Genomic DNA, 20215 nt, shown 5'->3' on the forward strand with positions numbered 1-20215 from the left:
TGTTTAGAGTATAAAAGGTTTACAAACTATATAATATATTACAAACCTGGCCGAACGACCAATAAAATACAATGAAAAACAAAGACCTAAAGCAACAAGAAATTAGCGTGCGAACGCGACTTCTCATACCACTCTTTGAAGTCGACATCAGCCATCTGAATGACAGCAAGAGTGATAAGAAAGTTACTCAGCAAACCCTATACTACTTTAAGATGTTAATAGATGCATAAATGGGTAATTCAAGGATGAGACTTTACGGTTTAGTTTTAAGCGTAAAGCAATTTATGTATGTATTCAATTATATCATATTGACTTAAAAATAGTTTAAATAGTTCGAAACCAGGTAATAAGCTATATCTAGGAGCTACATCTCACTCCACAGTTCCTATCATCACCTCAAGTGTACCTCTAGTACCACACAATTTCTAGTGGATTGAGCTAGCAATCTCATCACACGGACATCTAGTCCACACACTCACTCATCAAGACACACGCACTTGAAGTCTAGTCAAAATGGTTACTGTTACCGTATGTCTATGACCGTGGACACGACTATTCAAATAGTTTTATATTCTGTAGATGTTGTACACTGTACCCATACGATATGCTCAATCTCTAACCGTTGCAAGCGGAGGAGCGAATCATACCGAGCCACTCCAATCACCTTTCCTGTCGGGCTTTTCTACGAGATTTACCCTCCAAGTACTAATGGTCTTGTACTGAACATGTTCCCCTTTTAAGTATTTGCCAGTATCAGCGCGCTCAAACAGAGGACCACATAGTCACTTAACTGCTTGCTGCTCTCAGTCTCCTAGTATGATGTCTAACTCAGTCTGGTGAAGGAGAAGTCGAGTTCTGCCCATTCATAACGCATGGTTGTATGAGGGTGGTTAAGTATGACGGCGTAATGACTCTGTCATTAAACAGTCGGGCAGGTATCTTCTAGTAATGAACACCACAGAGGTGACTCAAGCCCCTAGTAACATCCTCATCTAGAGTACTACTCCATCTGCCCCCACTAAAACAGTTTTCACCTATTTTTACACCTTATTCTCCATATCTCATATGACATCAAGGATTTCACAACCATCACATAATTCACAACCATCAAGGATATATGGTATATGAGTTATTATTAATAACAGTAAATCCTGTCTCCGAGGAGACGTATTTAATCCTAAGCATGGTAGATATCAAGGCGTCATCTATCATTAATATCGATAACAACAGATAATCCTAGGATAATTTGTATTTTGGATGATAACATTTATGGCATGACAAGTGTTTAATAGGATTAACTACTACAAGCGATTTGTAAAAGCGCAATACATAGCACATACGATATAAGTCTAGTTTTAGTTGATCATGTAGATTAGTTGAAAACATAGGTTCAATATGATCAAATAGATAGGACTTATCTTCTCCGAAGTTTTCTTCAAAATCTTGGTTGTAGTTAGGCTCTTCCTCGCTCTTGATGCTTTCCACACAGCACTCGCAGAATTCTGGTAGTTCTACAATTATGATTATGATTATTAACGGACTATACTAGAGAAGAATCAAATAACATCAAATAGAAATCCAAATAAGCCCTAATAGATATCACACTGTGATAGATAGGTAAATCTTGAATTTAGATAAATTTCAACGAAAGAATCATCGGAATCGGAGCCAAAACGGAGAAGTTAGGACTCCCGGAAGATCTAGTTTAAAATTAAATTGAGAAAATACAAAATTGCACTATTTATAAGTGGGGTCCACTGAACAATAACTGGGGCCACATGAACTATACTCGAGTGGGTCGAGTTGGGCTTGGACTAGGCTGGGTCCTGGCTTGAGCTGCACAATACTGGACTGTACAATACTAGCCTGCTTAGGTTTGGGTTGGTGGCTTAGCAGGCTACAGAGCTGGGCCGACCTATTGGGGCGCGACCAGTGGGTAGCTAGGCTGGCTTGTCAGGTCAGTGACGTGTGGGCCGAGCCATAGCCTGTGACCAGTCTACGCGCGCGCGTGGGCGCGCAGGTGTGCTGGCGGAGCAGGGCTGCAACGGGTGAAAAGCGAGCGGAAGCGAGCGATTCGCACGGCATGTCGCTGGGGAGCTCATCAGAGTGGGGTTTTCACCAGAGTTTCACGAAGATGAAAGGGCATTGGGCTTCTACACGATATAATTGATTTGGCTGGGAGTTCATTGACGGCGGTCGATGACGAAAATAGTACCAGATGACAGCCGGAGGAGAGAGTGAAGGTGCAAGAAAAATGGGCAGCACCTCCCCTCAACTATGCATTATCCACCTGCAAAGAAAAGGGGCCTAGCACCCTTGGGCTCCACAGCATGATGGCCGGACCACACATACAGAGCACAAGCACGCAGGCGGTGAGTTGAAGCACGATGGCTGAGCTAAATAGCATGATGCATGCGCGGCTACGCAAAAAGGAGGCATGGGGGCGACGATACGCTACCTAGGAGGGTTGTGCGAGGGGAGGGAAGCTCACAAAGAGGAAGAGCGGCGACGGGCAAGGCGGGGCCCGACAATTCGTCAAAGAGGTGGCAGTGGTTCTGCTCGGCTCCAGCTCAGACGGCCTCTCATCGGGCTTCTGATGAACGGACGACGGCGTAGAGACAACAACGGCTCCTTGGTAGCATGTGGGGGCAGATCGGCGACGACGGAGCTGCGGCACACGGTCGTCGGCGACAGCGTGGCGGTGAGGTGGCGGGGCAGTGCCCACCTATTTTCCTAAGGCATGGGCGCACTGTGCCGGCCACGCGCGTGCGGAAGCGAGAAAGTCACGGTGCCAGACGGTATGGGCAGCGTGCGGGCATGGTCAGAGAGAGAAGAGAGAGAGAGAGAGAGAGAGAGAGAGAGAGAGAGAGAGAGAGAGAGCAGAGGACGGTCACGACGATATTTTCTGGAGGGGAAAACGGCGGTCGACGATGCGTGGCGTCGCGTTGGAGGAAAGAAGGAGAGGGCGCGGGCGACGATCGCTGGATGGGTGGCATGTGGACGGCCGAGCACGCGCAGGTGCGTCTAGTGGGAAGTGGGGCTGTGCGTGAGAAGAGCGAGGAAGATGAGCCCGGGAGGAATAAGAGAAAAGAAAAAGGAAAACAGTTTTAGGATTAAATTCAAATGAGAGATTTGAATTTGGATTTGATTTTTGATTATGATAAAATCCAATAGACATATTTGAACTTTGATTTGTACTTGGATCTTGATTTTCGAGAGAGGATTTGAATTCAAGGGATTTGAATCTAATTTGATTTGAGCTAAGAAGAAACTAAGAGTAGATTCCAAATTGAGAGACATTCAATTTCAAATCTCCACACGAAGAATCATAAAAACCATACACATGAACCAATTTAACGCAGAGATCATTTTGAAAATAACTTTAGTGCATTTTAGAATACTAGACAAATTAGTATATTTAAGTATGTATTTTCTTTGATTTTAGTTAACTTAATTAATAAAAAGATTTAATTTGGAGTAAATTTATAATTAATTAACATGTCAAAAACTCAGGATGTTACACCAGGCGTCCTCCACCACACCGGCCGATGGTGCCCTCGCAATCTCGCCCACCAACCGCTTCCTCCGCCGGGTCAGCCTCCCTCCCCAACAACTCTTTCTAAGCTTGGGGACCCTGAACCCTAACCTCTCGACCTCACCGAAGCTCGTCGGGGAGGGAGTAGATCAGGGCATATCTCATCGGAGATGGAGAAGTTAGGGGCGGATCTCGCCAAAGATGGAGAAGTCAGGTTCGCCGAAGACAAAGAAGATGGAGGAGAGGGTGAAGAGGAGGAAGAGAAAAATTCAGATGAGGAGACTCCAAATTGCCCAGATAAAGTATAACAATCCCCAAGAAAGGCGAAAGCCAGATACTGAAGATGTAAGTTAGCACAGGAAATACAGGACGATGGCATCCAACTCGGAAGGTAGTTCAACAGTCACGTTTCCACATTCATAGAAAACTGAACGATTTCTAACCTCATAAAAGAATCTTCTGAACTAGATTTGATGATGGCACACTGAGGCTACAATGCACAATTTGAACGGTATCATGTCTGGCATAAAAGCAAATGGAAGAATAACCTAGCTACAAAACCATAACTAGCCTATCCTCCACGTTGGAGTCACTATGTGAACATGTGAACTTTAAACATAAACCTAAGCAGATAAAGCTACAATGGAAGATGACATAAATCTTGTGACGATGACAGTTATATAGCATTCCATCGTTGATGAGCCACAGCCAGCCAATCTACTCTTGAGGAGGAGGTCCACGGCCTCGGCCTCCACGCCCGCGACCACGGCCTCGGCCCCTACCCTGGCCCTGCCCCCTGCCTCTGCCACCTTCTGTAGTTCAACAAAAAGTTCAGAATTAGTAACAGGAGAAAACATATTCTGGAGATTATGGTGGTATTCCTACTTGAATAACTAAAAAAGAAATAGAAAATTGCTGAGCAAATCATCTTGAGATAGAAGCTGGACTACACATCACTACTTTCCAATGAATCCAAAGTCAAATAATGGCTGAAGTTGTACATTGAAAAGTTCATAATTATATTAATTTTGGGGTTGCCCAAATCACAGGTTTTGAACACCTCATGTACAATTAGCCTTAAGAGCATGTACAAGTAAATGTGGAGCATATCATCGTAGACGAAGCAAAACCAACATTCAAAAAGACTAAATGTGGAACTAAAGTTATAATTGATTTTCGATGACACGATTGCAACAAGCAAGAGATAAAGTAGAGTCAAACTAAACAAACACAGATCAGTTTAGAGTTTTACACCCATCGAATTTAAACAGAACTAACCATATCCTTGAACAGGTGGTGCATTATACTCTGCATCATCGTATCCACCAGCTTCTTCCATTGCATAACCGTCACCACCATAGCCCCTTCCAGGCCCAAAGGATACACGCCTTCCTCGTCCTCTCCCTCTGCCACGATATCCCCGTGGAGGCTCCTCTGGGTATCCATTCTCATCATTGTAATCTGCTCCTCCATTGCTGAACCCTGCAACACAATTATGCAAATGCGAAGAGGATATCAGAGATCAACACCAGGACCAGCCATAATTTACAGAGACAATAACTTTACAGTCATCAAGTGTAAACAGGCAGATATTTACCTCTTCCCCTGCCCCTGCCCCGGCGACCACGTCCCCTTCCACGACCACTTGGTACTGCCTCTACAGAAATTTAAAGGAAAAATTGTGTTCCATAAACAAAAGTGGGGAAATTATAGCACAAGTTTGCTAATTAACAACAGCATACCTGCATCCTCATTGAAGTCAGTTACTGGCCTGACCTGCTCAGCTGGTATCGGTGGCTGGTAACTGAGATGTACAAAGTGATGTTCGTGTCACGTATGTTTTACAAAGAGAGAAATATAGCAGGAGAATCTGTACAAAAGATATTCATAGCAAGCTTGCAGGAATTTCTCCAAAGTCCAAAGTAGGTGAAAGGTTGGTGTAATGTTTGGAGTAAATTTGCCTAGATTAGAAGTTTAGCACATATAATTATATACACTGTCTACTAGCAGTGACAAGATTGTAAATTGAGAAACCATAACGAAATATTGGGACCAAAAGTATATGGTACAATGAATCCAAGCAGAAACAATTTACTGTTTATATAAAAAGAGCTATTCATTGTATAATTCAATCTAGTCACAATGGAGGATAAAATAGAACAATATATGAGAAATCATATGAAACTACAACTCTCCAATAAATAACAGATACGGAAAAAGACACAATACTACTAACCCAGGAGATGATGTATCCAGCTCCTTCTTTGACAGCTTAATGGTAATCAAGGAAACATGGCGAGTGGTCTCAAGGCTGTCATAAATACATAAAGGTATCAAGTAAAGACAAGCATCCTTCCAAAACAGAAAGGATTATAAGGAAAATTCCGATTGCTCCTTACGTGACAAGGCCTTCTTCTAACGGCTCCCAAGTGTCAGTTATATCAAGTGATTCAATAGAGGTATTTTGATGGAGACCAGCAATCCTTCTCTGCTTGGGGACAACATAAATTAATCAATAATTGATATAATTATGACGTGTATCTGATATTAGGAAACGATTTGACTAGGTTGTAATTTCACCTTAAGAAGCTCCACAATGACAACTGTCTTGTTGATCGCTCTTCCCATAGCCTTGATAACGATTTCATCCGTTGCATTGTCCTATAACAGATTAGGAACGAGAAATCAAAAATGGTTACAATTTAAGTCAGGAAAACAGCAATAGATGTTCTAAGTAATTTAAAACATAAGGATATTCCCCAGATGACCGTTCTAAAATTTAAAACAATCAGCAGCATAAGCATTGGCAAGATGTTTCATGAGCCCAGAGTCAGGACATCATCATAACGCTATCTCCAAGTCATTAAGGAACACTAATAAATAATACTAGGGTGACAAATCGTTACACATCAGTACCTATTTCCACATCAGACACTAGTAAGCAAAACAAAATCTCATCAGACAGTAGTACGATTAATCCACAAAACTCGAACTGAGTAGCTTTATTTAAGTGGTGAATACCAAAAATATGCATCGCATAGAGACCCCACATACCAACCATCTACAAGACTACAACCATGAAGGGGAAAGCCTAGTCCTGCCTCACACAGTCCAAAATAACAAAATAAATAGCACTACGCAACCAAACAGGTAATTGCTACTACTCCCCTAGCGCTCTAGGCCTCTGTACGAGGGGCATAACAGCACTCGAGCCCTAGAACGATAAAGCATCCAAATTCGAAGCCCTAAACCTCGCCATTCAACTCGCACGGCTCTCAAACCGCAAGCGCTACCAAGCCTAGCTAGACCTCGCCGAACGGGCCAAGCGAGCAATCAGAGAAGAGGCGAGCGGGCCAACCTGGAGCAGGGCGAGCGCGTAGGTAATGTAGTTGCGTGGGCGCCCCTGCGCGGTGATGCGGATCTCGTTGGCGCCGATGAGGGACTCCTCCCGCGGCTTCTCCACCCTCTGGTACCGATCCATCGCCGCCGCCCCCGAGCCTGCTACTCCTCCTCGCCGCGCAAGCGCAAGCGCAAGCGCAAACGCGAACGCGAAACGCCCAAACCCCTCCTCGAATCTCCCTCGCGTACAACTCGAAGGTTGGGTGGTGCTCTCGCGGCGTTGAACTCGTGGTGGTTTCGAGGAGGGAGGCGTGGTCGTGGCGATATAGGCAGAAGAGCAGGGAAGGGGAGGGAAGCGGCGGGGAGGCCGGTGTCGATAGCGTTCGCTGGGTCGGCCCCAGCGGGTCCGACAGGGACACCGGCTACTGGGTCCGGGCCCGGCACGCTCGGTCCGCGTGCGCCGTTGGGTGTTCCCGGTCGGCTTTGGGCTCGCTGGTTGGGGACTCTGCGCGCCCTGGCACGCGTCGTTGCGAGGTAGGGGTGGGAATCCGAGGCCGAGCACAGAGACGATCGGAGGCGTCGATTTGCGATCGGATGGCGGTGAAGGGAGCTGTACTTGTCTCGGCCTGGCTAAGCAGCGTCCAGTGGAAGGAAATTACTATATAGGTCCTTAGTTGAAAGATTCTAATGAGATGGTGTGGGCAGGAGAAAAAAGGAGAGTACATGTGTCGTGTTGGGAGAGAGGATTTTTCGAAGGATACAATTATATATAATTTCCATTCATATCGTGGATTCTACTATCTCTTCTTCGCTTGTCAGAAGATAGGGCACGTATCTTAGAGCGTTGAGATTCGGGCTACACTTTTCTCGCTAGAATTACACAAACTTTAGCAATTGTCATACTTTTACAACATCATGCCTAAAGTAGTTGCGCCAATTATGTCTAATATTTTTGTTCGTTGCCGGTGCGGCTTTCAAAGCTTTTCTTAGCTACTTGACATATCTGTGATAGACTCATAATCTATTTGGTTCATTGTCTAGGTTCGGCAAAATTTACCTAACATTGTTGCAATACTTGATAAAGTAGCGATGAAGAAAATTGAAGTCACTATTTAGGTACCTAATGGAATCTTATCGGAACTCTTTGTCTCTGACGTGTGGTACCAGAAAATAATATGGCATATCTAACTCGTGACTGAGGGCTAAACACTAGACTAAGGTTTTTTTTTCAATGAGGTGGCTTTTTTAAAAAGTGTTTATTTATTTCTATTTTTTTTTTTGCAGTTGCTAGTTGGAAGTATCCTTTTAGATCTATAATAGCAAAAATCACACTATGAATGACAAATATTCCTCTAAATAACTTGATCCTACAGCGCAACAACTGCAAACAGACCCGATCAAACTTTGCCTAAGATGGATTGTGGCAAACTAGAATGTCTCAACCACACATACGCTCAATTTCACGCTTAAATCTGCCACACTGTAGTGGAAGGCTGGTAAAAGCACAATAGTTTGGAGTCCTATATTGTGGGTCAATAGAAAAAGACTCGCCTAAGAGGAGCTAGGTATTTTTCACTTAAAAAGAAAATAGACATCCAAATTTGAAGTAAAAAGAATTTAAATCTAGGTGATGGGTGTATACCCACACCCCACCCCTATAGGCCAATAGACTGCATGCCTCCATGCAACCCAAGGGGCGATCTAGGTTGAAATTACTACCAGAGCCCACATTTGGGGAGAGATCTTGTCAGATCATGATCCTCCTGTAGTGACAGTAGCGTCATCTCCTTGAGTCATATGCATTACAATATCAAGGTCTAGGAGTAGGAGTAGCCCATGCTGGTGCCTGTTAATTGGGTGCAGAAGCAACGGATCCGGATCCCCTGACGCATCACCGATAGTGCACGATGTTAGAGGATCCTCGTCCCATAAGCAATGGGCCTTGCCACTTCAACCAGGAAAATAATGAGAATCAAGTCCATCCTGGCTCACGGTGTGTTTTCGGCACAACCGTCCAAACGAGAATTGGTAAAGGATGGATGATGCCCGTATATTTTTGTTTGTTTTGTTAGTCCCATACTGGATAGCTTGACAGGCACGGTTGCGCTCAAATGGGTGCCCAACCGCAAGGAGAGCACGTAGAGCACAAGGCAGCTCGTGTGCTGGTTAGAGATGATAATGGGTATCTGTTACTAGCTATCTGACGGGTATTTACGCTATTAAGGATCGGGTATAGGATATTTTTCGTACTCACGAGTCTGTTAGCGGGTAGAAAAACTCACCCATCGGGTGAAACGGGTTTCGGGTACGTTCTTGGAGTATCTCACCCATCGGGTGAAATGGGTTTTGGGTACGTTGTTGGAGTATCATCCTAACCTGTTTATCCATGATCCCCCACCAGCATTTCATCCAGGATCTGGCCCATAGTGATGTAGCCTAATTATTCTTATAGTATCCTAACCCATTTATCCATGATCCCCCACCAGCCGGTCCATGATCCCCCACTAGCCGATCCAGCCTACCTCCATTCATAGGGCATAGTCGCCTTACCTCCCGGGCTCCTAGCCTCCATCACCCCATCCAACTCCAGCCACCGCCACCAACCATTAGCCTGCCTCAGGCCACACACAAGACGGGTGTGGGTAACCCGTTGGGTACCCGTTACCCATACAATACAGGTACGGAGAAGTGTTATACCTATATGTGGGTATATGTATTGTAATAGACATATTTTTTTGTACGGGTATGGATACGGGTGGCTCTACGGGCGGGTCCAAACCTATTTCCATTCCTAGTGCTGGTGGCGTGGTGTCCACGCTCAGCATATCAAACATTGGATTTCAACTCAGCCACCACAGCTGACTTTGCAGGCGCATGACACGTGCGCTAGGCTATTTCTCCTCTCCTTGTTTTCCTTTCTTCGGCAGGGACAGTGCTTGGCAAGGAAACGCGGAGACTAATGCCCGCTCGGCCGGATACGGAACGGGCCTCCATGGGGTCCAACGGCGGAACGGCCTAACCACACAACGACCGAAAACTTGCAAGTCGCTAACGTAGTAACGCCTGCCGCCGAGAAGATGATGTATTTTTAGTGCCACATCGAGAAGCTAACCACGTGGTTCCCTCCTCAAAATACATCCGGTGCCGCGTGTGGGATGCACGCTAAGCAATTCAAACCCATGGTAAACGGTTTAAAGATGGTACCTACTACACGCCCAACTAGGGCAAGCCGCATGCGACATGTATGCGCTAAGCAATTTTTTTCCTCCTTATATAAAAACATGTTTTATAGATCCTTTTTTTCTTTCAAGAAGTGATGTGAGATATAGCGCAAATAACAAATGAACATGATTTCATCACTTGAAGGAGTGGCCACACATGTGCAGTCCTTCAGCAAGTGCCCATACTCTAGGTACGTTGTCAATTTTGCATATTTATAGACATGACTATATATTTCTAGTAGAACACCTCTTATAGTTTTCTTATACGTGAAGCTTTGCAAACAATTGATGTAAAAAAAACTCCTTTTATGGTTTGTTTGGAACACAATAATTTCATATGAATTTCATATATATTAGTTCAATTCTCACAATAAATCGGGAAAAATTCCCGTGGTCCAAGCATACCTTAAACCCAATACTCTGTTCAATTACGCTTTGTATAACTGGGCACAACGAGGGAACTAGCATATGTACCACTGCCAATTCTTTATCTTGTTGTCAATTCAACCCTGCAGAGCTGGAATAAACACATTAAGGCTTGTTTGGAATGAAGGGCTTTCATTGGGATTTTCTTTTATATTGGAATAATATAGGAATTATTCTTCTGATGCCATTTGGATTGTAGGAATGAGCTTCAAAATTCCTACAGTGGAGCATTCCAGAGTCTAAAGATTAGTTCATAGCTTTATGATTATGTTTCCTTTCAGAAGTTTTAAGCCAATATGTCTTCATCTCTCCTCTTCTCTCTACTTCAAGAGCCAGTTTTAATTCCAGTTTAGTGTCATTGTTTGTCAGTCGCTCACTCTGCTTGTCAGGCGTGGTCAAAACAACTGATCAAAAACTGAAGATTAGAGTCATTGCTTGAACTGCTCAACTAATTCCAGTTTTAATTGTCTTTGTGCAATGGTATAGGATTTAGTTTATTCGTGATCGTTTTGGTATACGCACGGGATTCTCCTGCCATTTTTTGTTCACATTAGGGTTGCACTTTTTTGGTACAGAATTGAGTTCTCTATAAGGCATGCAACATCTATTCAGTTTCAAAAGACACGCCACATCTATTTGCCTGCAACGTTCAAACTTGAAGACTAGACGTGCTTTGCTTGTCGCATTGAACAAGACCTAGGAAGGATATGTTTTTCTTTATATTTCCCTTCTGTCGAATGATCCAGGATGCTTGAATCTTGAACTGAATTTTGGACAAATTGTCATCTTCAAATATGTTGCAGCAGTTATTGCTTAATCTATCTAAAATAGTCAAAGAAATCAACCAATTCATCAGTTTCTGCTGTTATTTCTCGTTGACTGACGAACCAAATGTTGGATTATGCAATGTTCGGTTTTTCTCTCTTTTTTTAATTTCTTTTGTTGTAACGAGCTCTCTAAATAAATTACTTTTTTTTTTACTTTTCTCATGGCTTCTCTCCACGCCAACACATGCAGTCTTCCGTTTAGAGATGGCACAATACTCACAGGTAGAAGCTATATAAATTCATGCCCGCGAGCTAATTCTCAAATATATGCCCGCATCCATTACCCGCTATAGGTAAGAAATGTCACCCGCGCTTGTTGCCCTCGGGCATCACATACCCGCAGACACGCCCGTTGCCCCACGTGGTGTGGCTTCCTCAGGTAGTGGTGCGATGTGGGGGTGTGGCAGATTCGGCTGGCGGCTGTGCGGCTCGGGCCTCCAATGAGGTGGGGTGCATGAGGACGGCAAGATGGGGCGGACATGGACGACGAGGTGGGGTGAGTGGGGCAGACAAGGACGGCGCAGCGGCTCAGGCGTTTGACGAGGTGGGGTGGACAGGTAGGGCGACGAGCGGTCGACGGAGGGCAACAAGTGGCGACGAGCCGATGTCCCCGTCGGGGCAGCGAGGCGACGGGGACACTCCTAGTCGTGGGTAGTAGAGGACCGTCAAATGGGCCAGTGCCGAGGCAAGAGAAGCAAGTCGACGGTCTCGGCAGAGCCATGTTAGCGCAGTGGGAGCGGCGTGCGTGGATCTGACGGCGGGAACGTCATCGGAGACAAGAGAAGGAGGGCGGAGCGAGCTTCAGTGACACACGGCAATCAGGAGGAAACACGAGAGGAAGAAGACGACGCTTAGAAATCGGTCGATTAAGATCAACGCCGTTCTCATACGTCTGAAATATAGCACCATCCTTTCTTTTATATATTTGGCTTGCAACGAGGACTCCCATTCTAAAAAAAATAGTACGCACGCCACCTGCCTAGTTGCTTTCAGAATCTTAGTGAGGTTATATCACGTTCTAGATTCCGAGCTAGTACACGAATTTTCGGCCATGGTTAAGTTAGTTTTCCTCTCGATTCAAGAGTTACATGTTACTAGTTATTCTGCTTTCCAGGGCTCCATTTTTCTCCTTTTATCGGAGTCTAGCGATGCTTCAACCGTTCAACGAAACACTGTGCTGCCACAACGTGAAACACGTACAGCTAAACCGGTAATAAGTAACAGCGTGCCGGAAACTCGACAGTAGTTGATCCGCGAAAATTTTACATTTCAAATGGACCTATTAAAAAAGGCCATCCTCCTCTGTACATGCTATCTCTTCTACGCTCATGTTGTTGCATGACATTAGCTCGGAGACAAGCTATGGCGTCGATAGCAGTGTAGCTAAGAGCGCATCTTTAAGCCAAACATTTTCGAAGTTTTTTTTGTAATATGTCATCTTTTCTTTTGTATATCATATTTTAAGAACTTTGATGTGCTGCATGGTAAATATGTTCTTGTGTTTTGAACTTCTTGTGGCAGTGACCACTGTTAATAGGAAGTGTTACACTTTTATTATTCAGGTTCCAGTTCTTTAATTCAGATTTGGATGCCTATATCGTTCTTGGTACAAAATCACCTTGTTCCGTCCAAATGGTTACGTTCTGTATTATTTATTTAGTTATAGAGCTGTAAACTAAAATTTGCTTACTTAAATATAAATTCCATGATTAGTTATGACGGATATTTAATCGCATCTTGCCTCGGTATTCTTTAAGTTGAAGACCGCCTCGTGTCTCTCGGATTGTGACTGATGTTAAGATTTATTCTGAATAAAAATATATAAGAGTGATGCTATATTTCAATTATCTGAAAATGACGTTAGTTTCAATCGATCAATTTCCACCATATCATCAAAATGTAATGCCTACCGTCTTCTCTTTTCTCTCTGGGCAGCGTAGCCCTATTACTCTTTCCCGCACCACTTCTTTCTCTGCGATGCGATCCCCCACACCACCCGTGTCCTCCCGTCTCCGATGACAGTCTCACTGTCAATTGCTCCTATACTAGTCCAACATCGCTGTTATACTTACCCTAACCCTTGCTAACTAGTTATCCTCTGCCACCTATGACTGATAGCATTCTCTTTACCCCACCATGCCACCTTCGTCGGGATGGCCTACCTCCCAAGAAACTACCTCTAAACACATCATCTATGGAGATGCTCACCAAACTCGAGAAGAGAATGAATGAAGTGAGCGCCGATTGAAAAGAGCGTCGTTTTCATATGATTGAAATATAGGAAGCATGAAAATATAATTATACATAGATAAATTATTTCCATCTATCACTAAATATTGGTAAATCAATAATAAATCCCTGTGCTAGCACGGCTATCAACCTTGAATGAGCTACAAAATACGCATCGCCTAGACTAAAACGCTACTACTGGTATTTGTTTTGTATACTCGAAAAAAATACAGAAATCTTCAGCTAATCTCCAAACGCACTATTACTGCTCTGCTTCCCGCCATTACAGCCACGAAACAGAGGAGCGGAGGGGGCGCCGGCAGGCGAAGCGCCAGAGCCCGACGGCGGCGGCGACGTCCCGATGCTCCACGAGCCCAGGAAGCGCCCGTTGCCGTCGCCGCCTAGGAGCCCGTCCATCATGGCGTTCGTCTCCGCCCCTTCCAGGATCCTGGTGTACTCCAGGTAGTCCATGACGTCGCCGGCGGCCTGCGACTCCAGCAACGCGGCCGGCGCCGCGCTCGCCGCGGCGGTGGCAGCCTCGGCGTCCCTGACGCGGCGTGCGGCGGCGTCCTCGGGGAAGTTGAGCTTGGCGCGGCTGCCGCGGAAGCGGAGCGCGGCGGCGTCGTAGGAGCGCGCGGCGTCCTCGGCGGTGACGAACGTGCCGAGCCACACCCGCGCCGCCTTGTGGGGGTCCCGGATCTCCGCCGCCCACTTCCCCCACGGCCGCCGCCTCACGCCCCGGTACTTCCGCGCCGGCACCGCCTCGCCAGCGAGCTGCTGCTGCGCCTGGGCGGCGGCGCCGTCCGCGCGCCACGGCATGACCAGCGCCGGCGCCGGGCGCGGCGGCCCGCGTCCGCTGGCGATGACGTGCGTGAGCGCGGACACGATCGCCGCCGTCTCCGCTGCGAGCGCGTGCTCCGAGCACACCATCGGCGTCGGCGGCATTGCTCTCTCTCTCTCTTCTCTCTGTCTCCTCTCTGTCTCCTGTCTCTCTCTCGGCAACAACACTCTCGCCGGTGCAGCACGACGACGATTCCTATTTATATGCTCCCCTTCCTTATTCTCCCAGAAACAATAAAAAAACAAGAGACGCATATCCGCAGCCCTCGGATGCACATCAATCATCACGATAAGGACAGCCAAAGCACCAAGCATCACGCAGAAGCGAACTTGGATTAAACCTGCGATTAGCAGAACCACGGCGCGATCAACGAGGTATGCATGGGCCATTTCTCGAAGCTACGTCTGAAGAAATCATAGAAAAACCACAAACCGACTTGGCCCTTGGGCAATCATTGCTTGGCGACTAAGGAAGGATGTGATGATCTGTAGCACTGCGTCACTTCGGCTTGAGGCATTGAGTTTCGCCTGGACTCTTTTTCCTCTTTCGGAAGAAACCTCAGACGGAACAAAGAAATCTTGGATGCGTGGGGGTGGATTCTTGCGGTTGGAGACAAAGGCAGAAAGACCATAACTCGAGTTTGACCTGTTGAAATGCCACGTTGCCATCTGGAAGTCAAAAGGAGGAGATGAAGGCAAGATATGTAAATCGGCCACAGAGGATAGGCCCGTCTCTAGAGGAAGCGAAACACTCCAACTTTACTTAACAGCGAAACAATTTTTGCTGTTCCTTTTTCGATTTTTTAAATAGAAGAAAGTGATATTTTCTCTTGGTCTTCAGGTTTCTTTTTGACTTCTTACGTCAGAGTGATTACATAAGCTTTCTACTTTTTTCCTTCTTTTTTTGAGTTGCAGCACCCCTTGCTGCTTGCTGGTTCAAAGGCAGAGACTAGCACTTCATTTCAATACGTTGAGCACTTGACATCCTCCTCTCACTCTCTTAGCTTAGTGGTTACATATTTAAGAATGTGAGAGCATCTAGTGCATATCTTTGAAGAGTTTGAGCTTTGTGACACTAGTGATCCTTCAAGCAAGCGTCATCGACTTGTTACTCTTTGAGGTTGCCACCTCCTAGACGGCTTAGAGGTGGTTGCACCGTAGAGCCCTTCAAACAAGCTTGTGAAGGAGCTATGGTGGTGATTGTGAGAAGTCTTGAGCATGCCTCACTGGGCCATGCATATAGTGGCGGGCCTCAGGCTAGCCTAGCAGGCACGGCCCATTTGGACATCTTTAGAGATAGGTGCAGGTTTCGATAAGAACTCTTAGAACTTTGTTGGAAAGTTGTGAGAAGGATCCATCCTTGGAGCCTAGTCTCTTCATGTGCTACACCCGTTGTCAAGTTGGTGCACATAAATGTGCTATGATGGTAGGTCCATGTTCTACGATTAATACTACAAGTCAAAATTGTGAGAGTTTTGAGACTGCCAACAAGCACTACAACATAAACTCCCATCGGCAACCGCGTATTAGTGCCGGTCTTGCTAGCACCAATAGTGATAACGTATCACTGCTGGTTGATAATAACCAATGGCTAAAAAATTGATGATTCTGTTGGAACCAACAGTGATACCACTTATCATTACCGGTTCATAACACGAATCGGCAATGGTACATCACTGCCAGCTTGTGGCTAAAATCGGCAGGGATATACCCTTAATCATTGTCGGTTGATGCCACGAGCAAGCAGTGCAAAATAAGACAATAAATTTGGAAGTTGCAAAAGTTAGACTAATAAGGTAACTACAAAATAAGTTTTTGATTGCACTAAGAAATGTGTGTACACTAAGAAATACTCCCTCCGTTAAAAAATATAAGGCAAATTTTGTTTTAAAAAAGTCAAACTTTATAAGTTTTGATCGACAATTAGTCAAATTATATATATGTTTAGTATACAAATTTGGTTTCAATAGATTCATATTTCAAAGTACTTCTAATATGATGTTGAGTTTATATCAATTGACAAGATATAATAAGAGAAATTAATGGTCAAAGTTTACTTTTGATGAGTTTTTTTTTTAAAAAAAATACACCTTAAACTCTTGAACGGAGGGAGTATATGAATACACTAAGAAATAAGGTCATAATCGATTACAAAATTTATAAGACCCTGATTACAAAAGAAATCCAGATTACACAAAAACCATCATTCGGATTGCAAAAGATGACTAAGCCTATGCTATAGGTAGCCTACTCGTATGCTAGCTTAGGATTCTTCGCCGTTGGCTCCTCGTCCTCCTCCTCGTTGTTTGACAATGATGACAACAACTTCTTTCCCCCCTCCTCGTTGTTGTTATTTGATGATGACTGCTACTTCTCTTCCTCCTCTGAGGACACATCGTCCTCCGTGCCGACCTCGTCCTCCTTTGAGTTCGCCGCCAGGAGGCGCGAGGGCGGAGTGCCCTCCATGAAGTACATCCAATCCTCATCATGTGAGGAGGAGTAAGGGAAGAGAGCTCGTTGTTTTGTCTGGTGAGGTTTAGGGTCGGGTGTTAGGGTTAGAGTTCAGTGCTAGGGTAAGGGGTCAGGGTTGGGTCGCCTTGAGCTTTAGAGGGATGGGTGAGGAGGCTGGTTGGCTTGGTGGTAGGTGGTGCGGTAAGGCGATGTGGCATTTGTGGTCGCGGTTGCAAAGGATCGGTAGTGGGCAACTAGCTGATGTCACTACGAGTTAGGAGGCGGGGAGTGCGAAGCCCCCAGAGATAGAGGAGGAGGGCAACACGATAATGTCCCGTTGGACACAAAGAAGAAGGAAGGCGTGGCATGAGATAAGAAGAGGTGTGTGTAGGTAGTGACGTAGGAAGTTCTAGCAGTGGAGGAAGAGTTGGTGACGGGAGTACTAGTGGCGCTGTACTAGCGGCGGTGAGGCAGGGCAGATGTGGTGCGTTAGGGGGTTGCGATGTTGAGCATCGATTGGAGTCTAATGGGGGTCGGGCAACGAATCGATTCTTGCTACTCCAGTTGGTAATTGGGTGTGTGTGGCCGACAAGAGCACAACTACTTCTGGACTGTGCGAGTGGAGAGTGCGTCTGCATGCACACATCTGCAGGGGGTGGGCAAGCGGGTTCGCGTGCAGCCATGAGGAGTTCTCGGTGCAACATTGGCGTGGATGGAGATCTATCCGGTTATGATTGATTTTCTCTTTCTGGGAAGGATGCCCTTTTGACATGTGATCCCTCAACACAGTGCAACCTGGCGATATTCGTCTAGAACATTCACACCATAGGATGTGTACTTCCTCGCCAAGACAGACAACACCGTGGTCGTGTTCCCACTCCTCAATCTCCTGCTCTTCCATATCATCTAGTCTAAATCTCTTCTGGAGCCGTGGCTGGGCCTCTCGGCAATTTTATATTTTCTGTGATACCTAAGGTACCATCTGTGATTTGAGGCCATATATCATTTACTGTTTATTGAGTCACGACTGGAATTTACACCACTGATCCATCACACTTGACCTGAGTGCTTCACACGAGAGAAACGAGCCCTCGACGACATTTCATTTAGAATAGTAAATAGCACGGACGTACCATTATACATTATAGTATATAAAAGAGACAAACATTGCATTCATTTGAATTCATAAAGTACAAATGTGCCATTATAACTCACACGCCACATTGTCACAGATGCCAGATGCCACACACACACGCATGTATCTAAGAAACTCTCCGAGTTCCCAGATCTTCATGAAGCTTGCCAGTTAATTACGTCTGTCTTTACAGACTATCTTCAAGTAAGCTATTGTGATGGTCGTGGTACTGATGGTCTCCTAAGCTTTGCATAGCTATAAACAAGAGATAAAAGGCAAATATAGCAATAATAGTATAACAGATTAGAATGAAAGAAAGGCTACTCTTAGTGTTAACATCATCGACCAGTAGGCAACTCAAAGCGTCATTGACCTCGTATAAACAATCTCAACATGTGTATATATAATCGCTTATCATTGGCCTCGGCCTCAGGGGGATTTAGAACAACGGTGGGAGGAGAAACTAGACGCATAGCAGACTCGCATAGCTATGACCTAAACGAGAGCCTATTGATCTGCTTAGTGTCACTAATTTATCTCCCAGACCTCAACCCTAGCATCTTTGGTCACGACAACATAGGTAAGAAATCAAGTTAAAATGTGCCTTGGTTTGCATGTGATGAGTCATTGACAACGTTGAATTTGAGATGGTTTTAGAGTGTATGAGCTTGTTTGTGTGTGATCTTATTTATGGCTAACTAAACTTTGAATTGGAGCAGACTATTTCAGAGTCTAGAAAATTATGTCTCACCGGAACATCCGGTGTGTGGGTTTTTGACCACACCGAATAGTACAGTATTACAGTGAATTGAGCACTGGAGCATTTTAAGTGCTGAAGCAGAAATAGAAGCAAACATCAGATGATCCGGCAATGGACTTAGAGAGCGCCAAAGTATTTTCTATAGAGAGGAGATTTTTAACACCAAGTTTAAATATGTACACTGGTGTCACACCCAGTTTTAACGGCCAAAACCAGATGCGGCTTATGTGTGCCTAGGATGTTCAACACACATAAGGACGTCACAGGTGAAGTAACAAAAACAATACTTTTATAGAATAAATGTTAAACTCTTACAGCAATTGACATATATTATCTTCTATAAAGATATCTGCAGCGGAATAGAAGCACTGGTGTCCAATAACACTGCAGGCAACCGACTAGGAGACACGCGCCTAGAACGTCACAACCTCGTCTTGATAGTCTTCAACATCTTTACTCACTAAGAAGAAGCACACATTTCACATGACATAGAGAAAATAGCAAGTGTGAGCACATAATGTACTCAATAAGTGTGAGAAAGATAATGATATTCAGGCTTATCAAGAATAGGCTAACATATGGTATATTTACGTAAATGCGAGTAATGAAAAGATATTTGGACTCAAAAGCATTAAACGATTATTAAGTGAATGTAACACATACAATACAACATCCAGCATACAAGGCTCCCCACCTTGCATACCATAAACGTATAGTACTCCCTGTACTATAACCAAAACCACAACCATCTAGTACTCAATGTATCAGAACCATAACCACAACCATCTAGTACTCCATGTACCAGAACCATAACCACAATCCATAATCACAACCCATAACCACAACTCACTAATCATGTGAGGATCCAAGTCTCTCATAACCGTGAGCACGGCTGATATATCAGATTTTATACTCTGCAGAGGTTGTCCAGCTTTCCCCATGAGTCGTGATTTCCATATTGCTATGTTAGCTAGACACTTAATACACGCCAGTGGTGTGTCACCCGGAAAGTCACTTCAAAACCGTTACAAAGTTTCATCAAGTATGTGCATGCCCGCTAGGTTTTACCATCGTCAAAGTGGCATTCACACCACCCAGAAGCCCCCTTTTGCGCCTTGTAGCTCCAGAAAGATTTCACTCTTCCCTTCCACTACACATCTCATACCACTAACCAAATGGTTTTGGCCTTTGCAGTCCCCACACATCCACTCTTCCGTTTGGCACGCACAAAAACTGGAATCCACTAATTAATAGGCTAGGCATGTCCCATACCAGGTCTCGTGGTTGGTACGATATTTCTTAGATTATCGCTCCATGAATAGGTCCTTACTTAGGTTACTTGAGCAAACACTAAACCAATATCATAACCATGACAACCATCAAAACCACTTTGCTCAAGGCCTAAGGTTCCATATTGATACACCATTAACGACCATTGTTGCATATATTCAT

At 44.9% G+C, this 20215-nt stretch overlaps 2 protein-coding genes across 2 annotated transcripts; both read right to left on the bottom strand.

The window, feature by feature from the left end:
* Window positions 1–3916: 3916 nt before the first annotated feature.
* On the bottom strand, window positions 3917–7280 carry LOC133924219 (uncharacterized). The gene is made up of 8 exons (XM_062369665.1): window positions 6894–7280; window positions 6116–6196; window positions 5935–6023; window positions 5772–5846; window positions 5278–5339; window positions 5133–5192; window positions 4814–5017; window positions 3917–4347 (listed from the first exon to the last, which is right to left on the bottom strand). The coding sequence occupies exons 1-8, from the start codon at window positions 7014–7016 to the stop codon at window positions 4253–4255; spliced, it is 789 nt and encodes a 262-aa protein (XP_062225649.1). The 5' UTR covers window positions 7017–7280; the 3' UTR covers window positions 3917–4252.
* A 6443-nt stretch (window positions 7281–13723) lies between these two features.
* On the bottom strand, window positions 13724–14529 carry LOC133923496 (ethylene-responsive transcription factor ERF110-like). The gene has a single exon (XM_062368783.1). It carries the CDS (start codon window positions 14520–14522, stop codon window positions 13821–13823), a length of 702 nt encoding a protein of 233 aa, XP_062224767.1. The 5' UTR covers window positions 14523–14529; the 3' UTR covers window positions 13724–13820.
* Between the last annotated feature and the right edge of the window lie 5686 nt (window positions 14530–20215).

Source organism: Phragmites australis, chromosome 7 (genome assembly GCF_958298935.1).
Source record: "Phragmites australis chromosome 7, lpPhrAust1.1, whole genome shotgun sequence".
Taxonomy (NCBI): domain Eukaryota; kingdom Viridiplantae; phylum Streptophyta; class Magnoliopsida; order Poales; family Poaceae; genus Phragmites; species Phragmites australis.

What these genes read in the sequence shown, in the direction of transcription:
- LOC133923496 (XM_062368783.1), bottom strand. Translation starts at nt 14,522, where the DNA reads ATGCCGCCGACGCCGATGGTGTGCTCGGAGCACGCGCTCGCAGCGGAG.
- LOC133924219 (XM_062369665.1), bottom strand. Translation starts at nt 7,016, where the DNA reads ATGGATCGGTACCAGAGGGTGGAGAAGCCGCGGGAGGAGTCCCTCATC. An exon ending in TCATTGTGGAGCTTCTTAAG is followed by an intron (nt 6,024 to 6,115) that starts GTGAAATTACAA and finishes GTCCCCAAGCAG; the next exon opens with AGAAGGATTGCTGGTCTCCA. An exon ending in ACCACCTGTTCAAGGATATG is followed by an intron (nt 4,348 to 4,813) that starts GTTAGTTCTGTT and finishes GTTGAACTACAG; the next exon opens with AAGGTGGCAGAGGCAGGGGG.